This window comes from Lethenteron reissneri, chromosome 8, assembly GCF_015708825.2.
Source record: "Lethenteron reissneri isolate LAM-NWPU_2019-01 chromosome 8, ASM1570882v1, whole genome shotgun sequence".
NCBI classification, from domain to species: Eukaryota; Metazoa; Chordata; class Hyperoartia; order Petromyzontiformes; family Petromyzontidae; genus Lethenteron; species Lethenteron reissneri.
This window is the reverse complement of record NC_083786.1, coordinates 2,585,453-2,604,951: the sequence shown is the minus strand read 5'-3', so window position 1 is coordinate 2,604,951 and position 19,499 is coordinate 2,585,453. Positions and strand designations below refer to the sequence as shown.

Genomic DNA, 19,499 nt, shown 5'->3' with positions numbered 1-19,499 from the left:
GTACTGTATGTCTGGAACCACATCTTTTACAGACGGGACCAGATCACGGATTTTATGTACTGTGTTGAATCGGACCTGGATCTTGTGTTTTATCAGGATTTTGGAGATCTTTTTTGTGACCCCAGCAATGTAGGGTAAGGTGATGGTCTTTAAAGGCTCCTCAACCGGATCTTTCTTGGTGGTTGGAGTGATGGCTTTGCGGATTGTGTAGTCGGAGTAACCATTGGCCTTAAGAGCTTGGCGTACGTGTTTGAGTTCACTGGCAATGTGTTCCTGGTCGGAGATGCATTGGGCTCTATGGTATAGAGTCTTGATGAGGGAATTCTTCTGGGATGGATGGTGGTGGGAATCCGGTTTTAGGTAAGCATCCGTATGGGTGGCTTTCCTGTAGACAGAGTGGCTCATTGAACCATCAGGTCTCCTTTTAATTAGGACATCCAAAAAGAGTAGCTTGCCATCTTTTTCGACTTGTTGTTTACTTACTGTTAGTAACTCAGCTTATTGTAGAGTATATTTAGTATACTGATGATACTATGTAGTTTATACTTTAGTTGTTTACGTGGTGGTTTTAGTTACTGCAGCTACATACTATTAACACTCCTTCCCTTTATTAATGCTACCCCTATCCACTCCCTTTGATGCTGCTAATCCTGCATAATGCACGGGCATAAGTAGTACTAATCACATACATGCATTTCACATATCCCCTCCCTTTGATGCTGCTAATCCTGCATAATGCACGGGCATAAGTAGTACTAATCACATACCTGCATTTCCCATAAATCTGCTAAATTCCTCTTGATATGCAAATTATTTTGTCAAGGCGCCTTTCCCCCCCTTCCAACCCAGCTTAAATATACGCTCCAAGCATGGGGCTGTTTCATTTAGACGCTGTCTCCCTGACAGACCTGGTCTTCACCTGAGGACGGCTGCTTGCGTTGTGGCCGAAACGTCGTGAGAATGATTTTATTATGTTTTATTTTTATTATTTTATTATTTCCATTCTACGTGACTTTACCGAAAGAACCAAGAAGAAGTGCGTACAGGTTAACAAAAAACCACCCGGTCACATCAATGCCATCGTGCAGGTTTCCCTTACATCTAGACTGTGGTCTCGATAATGAGGACACTGCAGGCTTGCAGGGATAAAGAATTAATTCAGGGAGTGCTGGTGAATTTTGTATCCTTGGGATACTCCCACAAAACAATGACTTCCACACAACAGGTGTTTGGCACGGGTGTATGGGAAACGCACGCGTGTCGCGTACGAACAACTGCTCTATCTCAGGCACGTAAAATAATCTCGGAGTCCAGTGCTGTTTTAACATGTTATAATTTATTTACAGGTGACTGTTACACTTTCACAGGGCCAACGGTTTTATTAGCTTGGGGTGGTCAGAAGGTAGCTGGAAGAGATTGGAACAACAAAATGGAGGACAATATAGAAATATTGTATTGCCAAACAGAAATTACTATTGGGTATGTAGTGTATTTAGTTTTTCACGTATTTTATCCCAGGGCACAATATATTAGATATAAATATGGAATGGAACCGTTGCATATGACGTCCCCTGGATGGGGTGGGGGGATGGAGCAAGCAATGAAATCAGCTCATCAGCTTGTGTGCAGGAGCCATGTGGATTATGATGTCGTAGGATCATGAAAGATGGTGGTGGATTGGGGAGGACTTCATCCAACAGAGGATTGACCATGGATGACGATTATATATAGCATACGTTTTGGGATATATTGTACATCAACTCGTGTAAATAAACACAGTATAGTAAAACATCTCGTATCCCAAATTATGTCATCGTATTCAAGTCTCTGCATTGTAGCATAGGTTTCTACACTGTTTAGAACCATGGCTTAAATCTTGACTTAAAGCTTTCGTGACTGCAGGAATTCATATTCTTTGCATCTTTCGGTAAAGTCACGTCGAAAGGTTCAAAGAAAATTAATTTTGTATTTTTTTGTTATTATCTTTGAACCTATCTACGTGAATTTACCGAAAGACCCAAAGAATATGAACCATGGCTTAGTTTTGGGACAGACAGAGAGAGATTATATCACAGTATTCCCCATGCAGGTAGACTCACACGATGTTACAGTGCCGAGAAAATATTTTCACATATTTAACATATTTCAAACCTAAAATGTTATTAGATCTTAATCTAAGTCCTAATAATATATAAAGATAACCTGATTAAACAAATTACACACAAAAAAAACATTATACTCTTTCAACATTTATTTATCCTCAAGTGATTCTACATTCAATAACCATGTGTGAAAAAGTATGTGAACCTTTAGATTCAGTAACTGGTGAGCAACAACATTTCGATGGGGTTTAGGTCCAGACTTTGACTATGCCATTGTAAAACGCAGAATTTATTCTGCAGACATTATTTTGTACATCTTCTTGTATGTTTAGGATCATTGTCTTGTTGCAAGACCCACCTTCCGTTCAGCTTCAGCTCACGGACGGATGGCCTGACATTCTCTTCTAGAACCTTCTGATACAATACAGAAATCATGGTTGTGTCAATAATGGCAAGCCGTCCAGGTCCTGAAGTAGCAAAGCAGCCCCAAACCATTATATTCCCACCACTATGCTTGATGGTTGGGATGAGGTTCTTCTGTTCGAAAGGAGTGTCTGGTTTTCACCAAACATAACGTTTCTCATTGAGGCCAAAAAGTTATACCTTTGACTCGTCTGTCCAGAGAACATTGTTCCAGAAGTCTTGTGGATCATCTATGTGCTCTTTTGAAGAGCAGTGGTTTACCCCTTGCTATCCTTCCATGAATACCATTCTTGTTCATTTTTTTTCAGATAGTTGAGTCATGAACACTCACATTAGCAAAAGTGAGAGTGGCCTGCAGAACTTTGGATGTTTCTTTGGGGTTCTTTGTGACTTCCTTGATGATTTTCAGGTTTGTTCTTGGAGAGATTTTGGTAGGACGACCGCTCCTGGGTAGAGTGGCTGTGGTCTTGAACTTTCCCCATTTGTAGACTATCTGTCTGACAGTGGTAGGCTGGAGCCTCAAATCCTAAGAAATAGTTTTATAACCCTTTTCGGACTGATGAGCATCAATAACTTTTTTTCTGAGGTCCTCAGATTTATTTTGGTCGTGGTATGACTTGTTTCCACACACCTGTATGGTGAAGACCAAACTCACAAAGTTTCTGATCTTTATAAAGGGTGGGGCCTCCTAAACTCACCCCTGAAGATCTACCTAATTATTTAAACATCTGATTCAAAATTGGATCAAGGGAAATGGTTCCTCCAGTGGCTGGACGCTTTGTTGGACAGATCTGATATATTCCCAAGGCCAATCCCAAGCCATTTCAGGCTGTTCCTTGAAAGATCCTGGAATGTGTCAGAATGACCTGGATTCCATTATGGCTTTGCTGTTTCGAAATGTGGTCCCTCCTGAAATTGGAATTTTCCATTAACCATAATTTAAGAGTTTTAAGATGCAGCTGATGTTTTCCTACATGGATAGAGAACTACGATTATTTCTGCTACTTTTATTGCTATTGTTATTTCTGTGGTTTTTGCTATTGTAATTAAATTCATCTTTGTGTTCACAGTTGTCCTGTGAGCATCATGTGTGGCTGTGGGGTCGTATTGGGGGCCATCCATAAATGACGTCACGTGATTTTGGACGATTTTTGACCCCCCCCCCTCGTCACACGGCGTCACAAAAAGTCAGACCCCCCCTCAAATATGACGTCACAAAGCTCTGCCCCCCCCCCCAAAACCATATTTACATTTTGAAAATAAAACTTTAAACTATTGTCATTGTAGTGCGTATTTATTGTGGCGCTGCACTCTGATGTTGTAGGAGAAAACATTTATTAAAAAGTCTATTTAAATAAGTAGAACATGTTGTCTATATTTATTTAAAGTTGTGCATTTTGATGTGACGTCACATTTATCTAACCCCCTCCCCCTCTCGTCACACATCGTCACAAATGTCTGACCCCCCCCCCCCCCAGGTGCGTGACGTCATTTATGGACGGCCCCTTAACACATATATCCAAATACAAAGATGCTCCTAAAGTAGTCATACAAATTGTGGGGGCAAGTGCTGTTACCTTTTAAGGCCAGTGCCGATATTTCCACATCACACCAGGTAATTATTTAAGGCTGAGTTGACCAATGGAATGCCCAAAACCAGTACAGATGATTACTTCAGTTCGAATGAAACCTAGGTCACCGGATTCTTAGCATAGTGTGCTAAACACTATGCCACTGCTCCACCCATCACATATAACCACATATGCACACATTGCTACAAATTTCCACACATTGCTATACATACACACAATGCTAAACATGAGGATACATGCACACATTGCAAACACATGACCAGACATGACCACACATGCATACCTTGATGCGCATGTATATAAAACTTATTTTGCACCAGACGTAACCAGCCGTGCTATTCGCACATGGTTATGATTGTATAATCATGTGCACATGCCAATGTCTTCATCAAGTGAAACCTAAGAACGTGGCATGCACACACTGCCCTGGCAAGGTTGGAATTGAACCCATGTGCTCTCAGTGTGGGGTGGCTCAAAGTTATGTATGTTGAACTTGTTTCGTCCCGTATGTAGCCAACCGTGCGAATCGGAGGTGCGGGGGAAGGACAACAAACTAAACACAAAAAGCAGTTTTAAAGAAATGAGTTTTCAATCTAGATTCAATAGTGCAAAAATCCAGTGGCTTCCTTATATTGGGAGAACGTTCCAGACAGCCACACGTGCGCATTTGATAATGCGCGATGCAGTGACCATTTTTATTCGATGGATAGCCAAAAGCCATTGCAACAATGACCGCAGTTTGAGTGGTTTATGCTCCTTGACGAGATCAGCAAGGTATTGTGGTTCATTTATGGCAACCGGAAGCCAATGCAGCTTGGCGAGCACTAAACGGACCTGGTCATATCCTGCAGTACCCGTCACAACACGTGCCAAACAATGTTGTACATGCTGTACCTTGGTAATGTTTTGCCAGATCTCCCGTCGAATAGTGAGTTACAATAAATCGAGATTTGTCGCAATACGTCACCGCGTTTCCACGAATCAATAGTGGTCGAATGTGTCGTAGAGCCCTGATATGAAATTGCAGGACTTGGTTATATTTTGCACGTGGTGATAAAACGACAAATTTGGTCGAGTATGGTGGCAGGGCTTTTTATATGAGTAGAAAAATGGATCTTGGAGTCTGCGACCACCATATACTGATCCTCCGACAAAATTAATTGGCTCTGAATGTAGCCTGAGGCAGGTGGGTCCTCAAGGGCAAGGAACCTGTATTGGAAATTTTAAAAAAGCTCGTTATAAATGTTTACAACTGGCAGATGGGGCCGAAACGAACACGTGTGCACCTGTCGTGACAGTAATCTCATGAAGATAAAATTCTGACTTACCGAAGGCCACGATTGTCCATTTGCGTTATTCGGACAATAGATCGTATTCTTTTTTAAGTGGTGGCTTAGGAGGCCTTCATACAGCAGTGGTCAGACCATGGCTGATAATATTATTTATTTGATGTATTCATATTGTCGGTAATATGGAAAAGCTGTCCTCGATTTTTGTGTCGGCATTGGATATCGCCCCCCCGCACCCCCACCGTGACAATGTTTTGAGGAGACAGGAATTGTGCAGGGAACCTATTCAAGGTAATGGGGAAGGTATCGGATCGGCTACCAACAACTACTGCATATATCGACCTCTCACATAGAAAGTAAGATCAATCCAAGCTTGCAGATCATAGTGAAAGCCAAATTATGGCAACTTGGCAATGATTGTGAGTCAATAGAAATGTGAAGGGCGAACATCATAGCGCCTCCAAAATGTTGAAGGGTTGAGCCTCAAACACGAGTTACATAAGCGGTCAGCTCACATGTTGATTGTGCTTGATGCAAGCCAATTATGTGACTGGAATAAACACCTTTGTTATGTGACCGATGAGATTGGAATACACTCGCAAACCCTTAACAGTGGTAAAACTGCAGCTTATGGTTGTCTTCGCTGTGACTTTAAACTTAACAATTTAACTTTACGTGATTATTTGTGTCACTTGTGTATATTATCATTTCCGGTCTTCCTTTAAAAAAAATGGGACTTCCTATTTCTATGGGTTCTTACTTGGTTCAAAATACGAGGCTGTGGTACATACTCTGTAAATAATAAAACAGTGACATACTGTACATCAATTGAACACTGCTGAGAGGGAGTGGAGCAAGACATGCTGTCCCTGAAGGCTAAGTCGTTTGCCCAGCCTTTGTTGGTGCATGAAAAAAAACGGACATCGCCACGACTCTACGCCAATTCCTGGAGCTATCTCTCTCTGTGTGCAGCGTGGTGGGCACGCGAAGCTGGAGCACAAGACAGTAATAGCTAGCTCCAAAGTTTAATACCCGACCACTGTGGTCTCAGTAAGTTAATGGCCGGAGTATTGTTGACATTCGAAGCATTTAGGCATAAATTGTGATTTTGCATTTCCCGGCATGTGTGCGCGCATATGATGTCAATGCCAGAACGACTTGTCGGCGGCATTGAGAAAGTATGACTTCATGGTCCTCCAGCCTTCAATCTCACAATACATTGTCACTGAGGGTGGGACAGCACAGACACCAGACATAAAAGTATGTAAATAATCCCGAGGCTATGCCCTACACTGGACTGCTTCTCATTGTCAGCACGCCTGATGTTTATATCTGGGTGGCTTCCAGTGTTGGTCTAAAATTTAGTTGCAGCAGTGTTTTAACTGGTGCAGAGTGCCACTAGAATAAGGCCTGTAAAGTTGTTTTTGTTTACAATTTATGAAGGGGTGGGGAAATTTTGGTAATTATTGTACTTTGTCAATGACAGGGATGGTATTAAGCCCTTCAGGATATAATCGGTTAGCAAAAAAAAAAGCTCCAGAAACAATGCATCGTCGCAGCTCAAACTTTTGTTTTGGAAACTCAGCAGTTTAAAAAAAATCCCATGTCGAGATGAAGAGATTTAGATGTTAGCAGGGGATAAAGATAAAAGTTATCAAAACGGGAATTCAACAATTGTGCCACAGGAGCGAGATACTAGTGAGGAAAGTGCTTTACTCAATCGGCAGGCAAGAGAGCGGAATGGAGCAGAGAGTGGTCACTGATAAGAGTTTCAGTTTAGTTTCAGTTTCATTTATTTGGTATAGCCCTGTGAGCCATTCGGCTCTTGAATCGGGTGCAACCGCAACAAACAAAAACATGAACAAGAAAACATCTTAAAGTGACTAGGCGCAAACAGAAAAATCCGGAAAAAACTGCAAAGTCTTCCAGAAAAAAAGCACCGTACACCAACGCTGTGCAAAAAAACCCCAGTGGGATGCAAGTCCAACAACAACCACGAGACAGCAAACAACAGAGCTGGCTTTGGAGCCACGATTGGGTGGGTCACCCACCGGCTGCTGTGGAAAATACCGTGAACTGCAGGGGCCACTGGGCGAGTCACAGCTGGAGTAAGAGAGAAGGGGACAGCACCGCTTTGCTGTGGGTCACCACCCCATTGCAGCTGGCCAACTGTTACCAATTCTGGGATTAAATATGCTTCAGGCACAAAAGGAATTGGAACACATTGGAACACGCCAATCGTCCGGCAAAGGCTAGTGTTCGTACAGAGTGCACGTGTAAAATAACGGCAAAGACAAGGGGCACACTCCACATTCATACGAGACCTCGCCTGGCACCCAGATAATTGTTTTAAGGTTTAAGTTGATATATTTAATTGTGAGTTTCTGCTTATTGTTAAGGCCTTTGAAGCGAACCTCGTTAATGGCTTGAAAGGCATCTGCATCTAATATATATTTTTTCTGGCGCTTTTGCTCCCACTTTTGCACTTGTTCGATTCGCGTGTTTATGTCCCTATTCCTCTTGCTGTTATGTTAGTGATTTCAGTGGTATTTTCAATTCGCGTGTCTCGTCTGAGACCGTCACACACCTCACTTGTTGGGCAATATCTGCAACAATGTGTTTTTGTTGTTGCCTTGCTCATGCACCACGCATTTCGCTTATAAATTGCCTAAATCGGGATCATTCCCGCGTAACAAATCAAATTCAAAACACGTGGTCGTTCCTCGTACCCACCGCGTGTCTCATTTTCGCACTCGCGTTTTGTCCCCCCCCACCGCACCGCCCCCCACCCCGCCCCGCCCACCGCCCCCCTCCCTCACCCCGCCACCCCCACCCCGAAATTTCCTCGCATGTGAGCTCGCCTCTGATTGGCTGCACGTGAGGAAGAGGCCGCCCGCGTGAGAGCTCGCTTCTGATTGGTCGCCCGCGCCCCCCTCCACCCCTCCCCCGGCCTATTCCCTACCAACATGGCGGACAGCGCCGAGTCGCGCGTGGAGGAGACGGCAGCGGGAGACGGGCAGCTCGAGCAGGCGGAACGTCTCAAGGCCAAGGCTAACGACTACTTCAACGGTACGAGCTGCGGCGAGACGCCGGCGATGAGCGGCGGCCCTCGGGGAGGCAGAGAGCGGTCGCGGCTCGCCGGGGCACGCGGTTGTTGCCGCCACGGCGCACGCCCTTGCCTCGGCTAGCCCAGGCCGCGTTTGCCCAGGGGTTTGTATTCCGTGGTCCGCATAGGCGCGACTGGTCGGCAACGCGGGGCTCCGATTGGTGGGCGTGCCGCGTGTGACGCACGCGGCGAGGTGCGCGATTGGCCCGTGCCAGGATCGACGCGCGTCTGATTGGCTTGTGACCGGCGGCCGTGTTAATGTGATGTAGGAAATGTAATCGTGTTACGCCGGTTAAGTTGGCCCCGCGAGTCTTACGTTGTGACTTTGGGAGGGTGGATTATGAGAGCGATATCGAAGTTAATTGCGATATTATACACGGATGATTTTCAATTTGCATTGACCACCCCCTGTCAGTAATGTGGGTTTGTTACGTTTAATAATATCCTCGCCCGCCTTGTGACGAGTCTACAAAGTTGACGGACTGTTGGTTTGAAACGACTCATTCAATTGAAGGCGACTCGATGTTCAAATCGCGTGTTACTGTTACCGTGGTCGTATGGGTTGGTTAAATAGTGGCCTAACGAGGGGTACGTGTAGTCACGTACGTGTTGGTTGTTACTCTGCTAAAAGAATAGCGTGGCGCTGTCGTGAAGGGCCGCCGACATGCGGCCCCATCTCCCCATGACTAAGCGGATGGCCGAGTTGAGGTTGTATCAAGGCCACTGTTGGCATCAATGTCAGCTCCGTTTAGCCGCCTATTTACCGATACGCTTCCATTTTTATTCAATACGAATCCAGGCCGAATCAGAATCTATGCGGGCTGAATCGGAATCAAAGGACATTCTCACACAAGCTTGACTTAAAACTTTCGTGACTGCAGGAATTCAGATTATTTGGGTCTTTCGGTAAAGTCACAAAATAATATTCTCACACAAGGCAACTCATGAGTCCCCTCCACTGCATTCATTCCTTCGGTGTACCCCCCCCCCCCCGTTCCTCACTAACCTTCCATACCCATCCTCTATCCCCTTCTATCACATGCCACCATTTCACTTTGAGCTAACCCCATTGTACAGTACCATTTATAATTCTTGTAAAGCGCCTTGGGTGTAAGAAGCTCTATAAGATAAGATTAACACCCCCCCCCTCCCCTTGGTGTCGTAACTGACTTGTGTCTGATTCTAGAACAGTCTACGCGTCGTAATGGAATAGCTATCAACTTATACGGTTTACCACATATTCTTGAACAGGTAAATTTAGTTTTCAGGTCCATACGGCTTACAGACGTTTGAATACGGGCATCAACAAAACGTGTATTGATTGTTGTTTCTCCCTTGTGATGGGACTTTGTCGGATAAACGTAGATATTTCTAAGGGCACGGGGTAACCAAAAAGGTACAAAACATGAGCACGTTTATGTTGTGTGTGTTCACAGCGCGAAAGCCTAATCTTTGACAGCATTAATGAGCAGCATAAGAAGGGAAATAACCGTGTGTTGAGTGTTTATACAGACTGGCGGCACATTACTAACTTATAGCCATTTCCTGTCTTGAATTTACTCCGAGTAGACAGCTGTGAAACTCATTTGCTTAGCAATATTATTAATGTTGTATGTTGGAACCGACTGCCTGTTATTGGCTTGATGCTCATCTCTCATAAATATCGCACTTTCCTATGGTTTGTGATTTCCATATAGGTTTATCTCCAGTTTTGGAATACATTATATTGATTAGTTAATAATTGTGTCAATATTTGGCGTGCACGATAAAAAAAAGTAAAAAAAAACAAGACCGCATCCGAGGTGATCATTACCTCGTTGTTTGCGCGCAGTCACTTTAAGATGTTTTCTTATTCTTGGTTCTTTTGTTTTATATATTTTTATTCTTATTTTATTGTTTCCCTTCTACGTGACTTTACCGAAAGAACCAATAATATGAATCCCTGCAGTCACGAAAGCTTTAAATCAAGATGTTTTCTTGTTCATTTTTTTGTTTGTTGCGGTTGCACCCGATTCAAGAGCCGAATGGCTCACAGGGCGATAGCAAATGAATGAAACTGAAACTTCAGTTTCATTCATTTAACAACAACCTCCATTCGCCACAAAGTGGCGTTGACGTCACCACGGCGATTGTGCCAGGCTACGTGCACGTTAAGGCCACGTGAAGGGTCGAACGCCCGCCGGTAAGGAGGTCACGGGGCTGACCCAGCAGGTGCCATGGGTCAACTGATTGAGATGAGTGGCCGATGCACCACCTGTGCCCCCTACTGTGCCAACTTGCTGTGTTTTAGCGACCCAGCGTTGCGCTCGTTGTTGTGAGCGTCGCTTCTCTGCCCTCCGTTATTGCTGGAGGGTGACCACCTCCAACTGCCCAGTAGCAGCGTCCTTCACGAGCCTCCTCCATAACATGTCAACGCACTTAGAAACAAACGTTTGGAATGCACTGATAAACACAAAACAAAGTGAACTATTGATGATTTCAGCCAAGTGAAATGATATTTGCAGAATTCTACTCATTTTCTGCTATGTTGTGCAAGGGCGGGATTTTACCTTTATGATATTAAACGAGTATTAATTCCCCCGTCTTCACGTTTTACTTATTACATTTGTTAACCTCAATGTTTAAACCGTGGTACAAGTCTCATGGTGCAGGATTGCCAATACATCTGTTAAGATAAGTAAATTAAGAAATCTTTAATATCCTTTCAGGTCCTACGGAGCCTTCTGGAAGATTTCCAAAGCCTAAATTGGTGTAGTGTAGCATTTCTTCGGGGGAGGGAGCCATGTTTCCACACCTTAACCCTTTCAGTGATGACAGCCCTCTGTGGTCACTGAGTAATTGCTGCTGCCGTGTGCTGCACGGAATGGCTGTAACCTCAAGAGATGTTTTTTTTATGGCTGTTTGATTTAAATGCAAGTAAAAGATGTTATTATTTTCTCTCCAAACTTTTTACTGCTTTATGACTGGCCTTTAAAACATATCTTGGTTAATGGGAGATTATTACCATATGTATGTGATCATGAATAAAACACCTGCTCAAGCAGTCTAGGCCAAACGTTTGTGTGTTTTAACACTATGCCAGGTCTGGTGACATGTTAAACCCCAGTTCCTCGGGAGAAGAGTGTGGATCACCAACTGGCTCTACAAATAGTTTCCTATGTTGGGATAACTTTTGTTATACAGTGCATGGAAATTGTGCATCCATGGGATAATCTAGCGATATATATATAAAACACTACAACCTTGTTATTCATTTCATTTAAGCTATGTTGTACCATATTTGTGGGTAATAAGATAAGGTGACATAACGGAATGAATTGCAGATAGGCTGCATCACAGATAACTGGAATTACAATAAAAGATTTGCGTAAAATAGTATGTATAGAGATATGACAATAATATCAAATAATTAGGTATATTAGAATATAGAATTATATAATATAACTATGTATACAGTATGACTACATATACATATTATTTATTATATCAATGTCATAAAATATATTATTTATAATTATATATGACATGACTACTCGAAATGTACCCGATCTCAAAAGATAAGCAAGCTCTAGCCTTGATAGTCCTTGAGTGGGTGTCCACCATAGATTATAATCTATGGTGGACACCCACTTAATGATTATGAACAAGTCACAGAGTTGTGTTGTTACTCTTCAGACTATAGAGGCAGTGCAACAAAATCTATTGTTCTGTATTTGTGTGCTTCCACATTTTGCCCACCTTCGCACAGCTACACTGACCAGCTTAGTAAAAGATGATCATATAACCTCCACAACCTACATTACATCGTTTGGCAGTAGATTGACAAAGGTACGCTATATATTGCAAAGAGATGCACTGTTTCAATGTATAATCTTGATACATGTTGGAGAGGCTATAATTGTTTTTATTCGGTATTGCAAAAGCAGGTTCTTGAAGCATGTCAGCCTTCTGTCTCGGAGATATGCGGGGCGGCATGTCTGTATAACGATTCTCCAAGTTGTGGGAACATTGTATGACAATTTCACACGGGGAGTCACTCCACGGGTGACTTAGAGATGTCACTACCCACCAGATTTGGGTGGCAATTGAAATTGTGAATGTGTGATTGGCGATTCATAGGGACAGGTTCCCATATTGAGTGCCTGTTTCCATTCATTGGCCCAAAGGGAATGCCCCCTTGGTTGAGCAAAGGAATATTTTTTTCCAGCAGCAGAAATTTTATTCAAAAAATAGTATTCAGCTGTGGGAATTGCAATGTCCTTTGTTTTTACTCTGCATTTTTAAGTTTATTTCACCCATTTGTATGGCATTACTAATATAAAGTGCCAAGAATGTGTGTGTGCCGCACGTGAAGTCACTCTACCCCGTCATTAATAATCATGAGTGGGTGGATTTTTACACTCGCGCAGAAGAAGGTCGAGTGGAAAGACAACATTTGTTACACAAATTCGCTTTAAATTAGTCATTTCTTTATTGAGAGTGAATCAAATAAATAATTCCACACAGCAACTAAGTGGACTTGGTATCTTTATTTTTTCAGCACTTGAAACAACAGCTAAGTCAAATTTATGCTTCTAAATTATGATAAAATAGACATTTCCCTGGTGATTTTCCAGATATTGTATCGAAATCAAATTTATTTCAACCCCAGCGAGCAAAAGCTGAAGAAAAAAAGTATCAGAGCAGTGAATTTGAACAAATTGAAGGTGAGATAAATACAGTGCTACAGTGACATGAAGTGAGGTATTTTATGATGTAGTTTTGTGCAAGAGTCACTGCCATTAATACAGTGCTACAGTGAAATGCAGTGAAGGGTTTGATGACGAACTTTTGTGCAAGATTCACTGCCATTAAATTAACTTTAATGGTTCTTTTTGGTCTTTTTTATTTGAAAACTGACTTCTGACAGTATCGGCAGTCCACTTCACTTTTCGCTATCAATCGTCCATCAGGGAAGAAAAAATTGTCAGTTCAAAGCTTCAGGTGAGTTGAAAGCAGTGCTAAAGTGAAGTGAATTGTTTATTCAAATTATTTAGTGACAAATTTTTTGCCTTTGAAAATTGCACAAGATACAGAAGAGAACCTGCTAAAACACATCACCAATTTTAATGCGTTTTGCTCTTAAAAAAAAAATTGGCATCTCTGGTGATCTCACTGCCCATATAAAGTGTCTAAAATGCGAGAGCCAACCTTATTCGCAGTGTTCCAGCTGCTGGAACATGTAAAGTGTCATATCTAAATACGTCAGTCCAGGGTTGCCAAGATACTGCAGCTAAGAAACTGAATTTGCAAAGAGAAAAAAAGCAGAGATGGAGAGTTCACCAGAGCCAAGAAATTTTGGACAGACTTCTGAGAGAGAATGCTGAAAGGAAAACAAATCGACGAGAACAAGAAAGTCCGGATTGGACGCAAGCTTGATGTGCAGCTCACGTGCTTTCTCAAGCAAATCGATGAGAGCAAGAGGGCAATACTGATAATTGTCTCGCAGGACAAGAACATCGTAGTCAAGCTATTCGTGCTGAGGCAAATCACTTAGTGGAAGCTAAAGTGATTGAATACAACTGCAGTGTGTGGAATGTCGTTTGCCAGTTCTGTGGTTCACGAAAATTTGCTGCGGAGCGGCCATCAGATGGAAAATTCAGGAGTTGCTGTCGGAACGGCAAAGTGAAAGTGGAAAAGCCGATTGACTCGAATGGAAACATGGTCCAATATCTTCAATTTCTCCATGAGCTTCGATAAAATCCTGAGCATTCCGACTAAAGAAGTTTTCGTGAAAATGTTCGTTCATACAACAGAGCATTGTCATTTGCATCGATGGGTGCTAAGGTTGTTGACTTCCATGGAGGCAGTCCTTACGTGTTCAAGGTTCATGGCAAAATTTAGCACGAGAAAAGCCATCTTGAACCAACTAATGGTCAAGCAAGACAATACGCTCAACTTTACGTTGTCGACAGCACACAAGCAACAGAAATTCGAACAAATCATCCTGCCAACACTCAGTGCAATCCACGGCTTCTGGATCAAATTGACCGCTACTTTCGAATCCACAATCGATTCGCCAACACATACACCATACTTCGCTGAAGTAGAAGATCGAGCTGCACAGGAAGCAAATGCTGCAGGCGAGGCGATGCCAGGTGTGAATTTGGTGTTTCGGCGAGATCGTCATTAGGATCAGCGTCAACTACAATGCATCAACTGACAACGAGATCGCTATGGTGTTTGTGAACAACGATGGTGAGCCGCTCTTTGAATGTGACATTTGCGTGTATCTGAAGAATCCAGACAACTCCCAACAGCCTATGTTTATTCTGAACATTCTGAGACCAAATTTGAAGGCAATGTCCTTTCCGCTGTTGTATTTGTTTCGTGAAACTGGATGGCAACTAAATTCGCAACGTGAGGCTTATGCTGGAGCTCAAGTCAACGCAACGAGAGGGAATGTCACCAAATTACATGATGTTGCAGCGCAAACGGCTATCAGAGGCACATTCAAACCACGAATCAGTGCTGGAAAGCTCACATGACAGTGGATTGTTGATTCGTACCTGCAGGTTGAAGCGAATAATTTTAATTACATTTGCCAATATCAGCAGAAATTACGAGTTGAGCTTCATCAAAGACTTGCCGATCACATGGAGAATGCCTCTCATAACGCTGGGGGACAAGCCGGAGTTCCTGTTATTCTGCCTTCATCTTGCAAAGGTTCACCCCGGAACATGAAAGAGCAAAGCGCGGACACGATGTCGATTTTCGCGAAGCTAGGCGCTCCTAATCTTCTCATCACATGAACTGCGAATCCAAGCTGGAAAGAAATTGCCAACAATTTGCAGCAAGGTGAACAAGCATCTGATCGACCGGACTTAGTGGCACGTGTTTTCAAGTTGAAACTGAAATCGTTGATGCAGGATCTCACTGCACATGGTGTTCTGGGAATCTCAACAGCTTTCGTCTCCACCATCGAGTTCCAGAAACGCGGGCTGCCTCATGCACACATCTTGATAACATTGCGAGTTGACGATAAATTCACAAGCTCTGAGCCCCATCGATCAAGTTGTGTCTGCTGAAATTCCCGTTGCGACTGAAAATCCGCGGTTGCACGAAATTGTCACGATGCATGATGCATGGCCCATGCGCAGCTGCGAATCCTCGAACACCCTGCATGCAAGATGGTAAGTGCTCAAAGGCATTTCCGAAGCAATTTGCTACCACGACAGCACACAATGTGAACGGATATCCTCTGTATTATCGGCGACAAGGAATTTCAGGTGATGTTCGTGGATCATCAATGGATAACAGATATGTGGTGCCGTACAATCCATATCTGCTGCTGTGATACAATGCTCACATCAACGTTGAAGTCTGTACGTCACTTGGAGCTGTGAAATATATTTATAAATATTTACAAAGGATTCGACTGTGCCAAAATGACGATCACTGCCGGCGAGAATCCTCAACTTCTACACGACAAGTTGTCAAATTTCATCAACGCAAGGTATGTGAGTGCACCAGAAGCTATGTGGCGTTTGCTTGAGTCGCCAATGCATGACCGTTCGCGTTCCGTGATAATATTGCCCGTGCATTTGCCAAATCAGCAATGCGTTGTTTCAAGAAGGTCGCGAAGAAGAGGCGTTGGAAGCCGCATGAACAGGTCGCACGAAGCTCGAATCTTTGTTTCAGCTCAACGTGATTGATCCAAACGCCCAAGATTTTCTCTACAACGACATTCCATACAATTATGTGTATGTCAACAACAACTGGAAGTAGCGACAAAGATGAGGCACTAAGATCATTGCGAGATTGTACACTGTTGGAATCAAAGATAAGGAGCGATTCTATCTGAGGATGCTCTTGCTGCACGTCAAAAGCGTTACCAGTTTTGAATTCCTCAGAACCGTCGATGGTGTTGTTTACAACACCTTCAAGGAAGCTGCCTTTCATCATCATTTGCTGGATTCAGACGAAGAATGGGATTGATGCATGCAGGAGTCCGCGACATATCAAATGCAACAGACATTTGCATAGATTTGCTGCTTCTGTATGCCAACAAATGATCGCCTGTTGTGGAACAAGCATTCACTTGACATGTCGCTGGATTATCTACGGCGTCATAACGGAAATGTTGCATTGCACATGGCTCTGCACGACATCAACTCGATTCTCAAACAACATGGATTGTCTTGCGCATCAATTGGTATTCTGCAACTGATAGGACATCCAATCGAAGTTCAGCTATACGACGCAGTTCAAGAAGAACAAGAAGCTGAAACGAGAATTTGCTCTCTTAATGGGCAACAGTTGAAAGATTTCACAGCAATTATGGGAGCTGTTGACGATGAGCATGTCCAGAAGAGACTTTTCTACTTAGATGGTCCTGGCAGCTCTGGAAAGGCTTTTCTGTACTCCACGCTGGTTTCATTTGTTTGTGGAAAAGGTCACATAATTTTTCCTTTTGCGACCACTGGAATCGCAGCGACTTAACTGAAAGGCGGACTAACTGCGCACAGCGGATTCAAGCTTCCAGTTCCCCTCCTCGACACATCGTTTGCGTCGATGAGACTGAATTTGCCAGAAGGCAAAACGCTACGACAAGCTTCGCTCATCATCATTGATGAAATTACGATGCTGACAAAGCATGGCCTTCGATGTGTCGATCAGCTGTTGCGCGACATCCTACAGATTCAATAGCCGTTTGGTGGAAAAGTCGTCGTAATCGGTGGCGACTTCAGGACAGACTTTGCTGGTTGTAGCAAAAGACACCCATGTTGCTGTCATCGAGTGCTGCATCAAATCCAGCGTATTATGGAAGCAGTTTACCAAATTGACTCTCACAGCAAGCCTTCAGAGTGATGGTGAAAGTGAACATAACAATTGGCTGCTGAAATTTGGATTGGGAAGTTTGCCGGAGATATCTGGTGTGCCGTTAGGTTCCATTGAAATTCCATCTAAAATGATAACGGTTGATGATCTGGTCACCGCAGTTTAGGTCAGAACTTGCAACACATGCCTGCCGAAGAGCTTGCGAAAAGAGCGATTCTGGAACCTACCAACAAGGACATTCTCGAAATGAACAGAAACATCACACAGCTGTGTAGTTATCTCTGAATTTATTACAGGTCTGACTCGACCGTGTCGGAAGATTCTGCGGACGCATTGAATTACCCTCCAGAATTTCTTCATGATGAAACGCCTTCAGGAATTCCGCCACACACATTGGCACTGAAGACAGGCATTATCATCATGCTGCTGCCAAATCTGAACCAAAGAGCGGTCTTTGCAATGGAACGCGTTTGATGGTCAAATCATTACAAAATAACTTGATCACCACAGATATTGTATCGAAATGCAACCGAGGTGAAATCGTCTTCATCAGGAGACTCGACCTAGCTCCAAGTGATGTCACTCTTCCTTTCGAACTGAAACGACGACAAATTCTGATAATTCCTGCGTATGCGATGACGATCAACAAGTCCCAGGGTCAGACTTTTGAAAATTTGGGTATTTATCTCAATGAACCCGTATTTTCCCATGAACAGTTGTACGTGGCTCTGTCTAGATCTAAAAATCCTCAGCGGATGAAAGTGTTCATCAAGGATAGTCAACTGTAGGGAAACCTTTTGACCAGTGATAAGAGATTCACACAAAATATCGTATACCAAGAAATCTTCTAAAGGCCTTAATTTCATTTAATAAGTTAAGAAAATTATCTTTGTGCAACATTTCCTAAAAAAAATTACAATCACAGAAGAAAACGTAAATGTACATCTTTAATATTTCAGCTTCCGTCCGAGGACGGGCAAACAAGCTAGTAAATATGAAAAGTGTAAGCACACTTAATGAACTATCCTGTAAACTAGCTGCTTTTATTTTATTAAATGCATAATTAATGCTCGTAAATTTCTCGTGTAACAGCCCAAAGCGGTGAAGTTTTATTAGTTTAGTTTGGTCGACGACCAAATCGACAATCGCAATATGGCGGGTTCAAATTTGTATCGGGCGCTATCTTGCTCCTCCATGGACAATACAATGATTACTGCTTTATGGGAAGTCAACATTGGTTTTATTCGTGAGAGACCGTATCCTGTGATGAGATCGGCATTTCCACCACTGGTAAAGGGCCACTAAATGGGATGACCGTTACCCAGATTTGTTCAAGCTTGAAGACACCCAAAGATGGTATACGCTGACCTTTTTAAAATAATTTTTTTATAAAAAAATACGTGAACTTTGTAGCAAAATGACATGAAAGTGGCAGGAATTGGACACATAATTCCACGACAGTATGCTGACCACGAGACTGGCCAGCTGATGCATGGCAGCATTCTTGGGATGTTCAGCTTTCGTGAACTCTTTGTGTACCACCTTTCCATCGTAAACTGAACAAACATAAAGGATCACCGATGTGTTTCGGGTCATGCTGCGTCAAAGAGCAATACAGCGCAACTGTGAAGACCCACGTAACATGGTAAAGACGTATTGTTCCTTCTTAAAATGTGGGATTTCCTAAAATGCTTTAGTTGATTTCAAGTGCAGTCAACTTAAGTGTGGATTATTGAGAGTCCATACAATAATGTGGAAAATTATCATCCCATGTGCCCTCTCTTCCCAATACCCCTTGCAGTGAAGGACTACGACAACGCCATCAAGTTTTACACGGACGCCATCGCACTGTGCGCCGACAACGCCATCTACTATGGCAATCGTAGCCTGTCGTACCTGCGCACCGAGTGCTACGGCTATGCGCTCGCAGACGCGACGCGCGCTCTTGAGCTTGACAAGGCGTACATCAAGGGCTACTACCGGCGCGCCACCGCCAAAATGGCACTGGGCAAGTTCAAGGAGGCGCTCAAGGACTACGAGACGGTGAGAGGGTGGGGGGCCCGTGCTGGGTGGGGGGCCTGTGAGACCGAGGTTGGCATCCTATGTTGAGGTTTCGGAAAACTAAAAGTGCTCTCCGGCCTTGATCTAATGGACCCAGCTTTTCTTA

General features: G+C 43.3%; 1 protein-coding gene across 1 annotated transcript in view; it reads left to right on the top strand.

The window, feature by feature from the left end:
* The first annotated feature begins 8,358 nt into the window (after positions 1-8,358).
* Positions 8,359-19,499, top strand: part of PPP5C (protein phosphatase 5 catalytic subunit) — a 48,203-nt gene continuing 37,062 nt past the window's right edge. The window contains exons 1-2 of the mRNA XM_061578556.1: positions 8,359-8,475; positions 19,134-19,375. Of these exons, the coding sequence (XP_061434540.1) occupies positions 8,373-8,475; positions 19,134-19,375 (345 nt within the window). The 5' untranslated portion in view covers positions 8,359-8,372. The remainder of the gene's footprint in view (positions 8,476-19,133; positions 19,376-19,499) is intronic.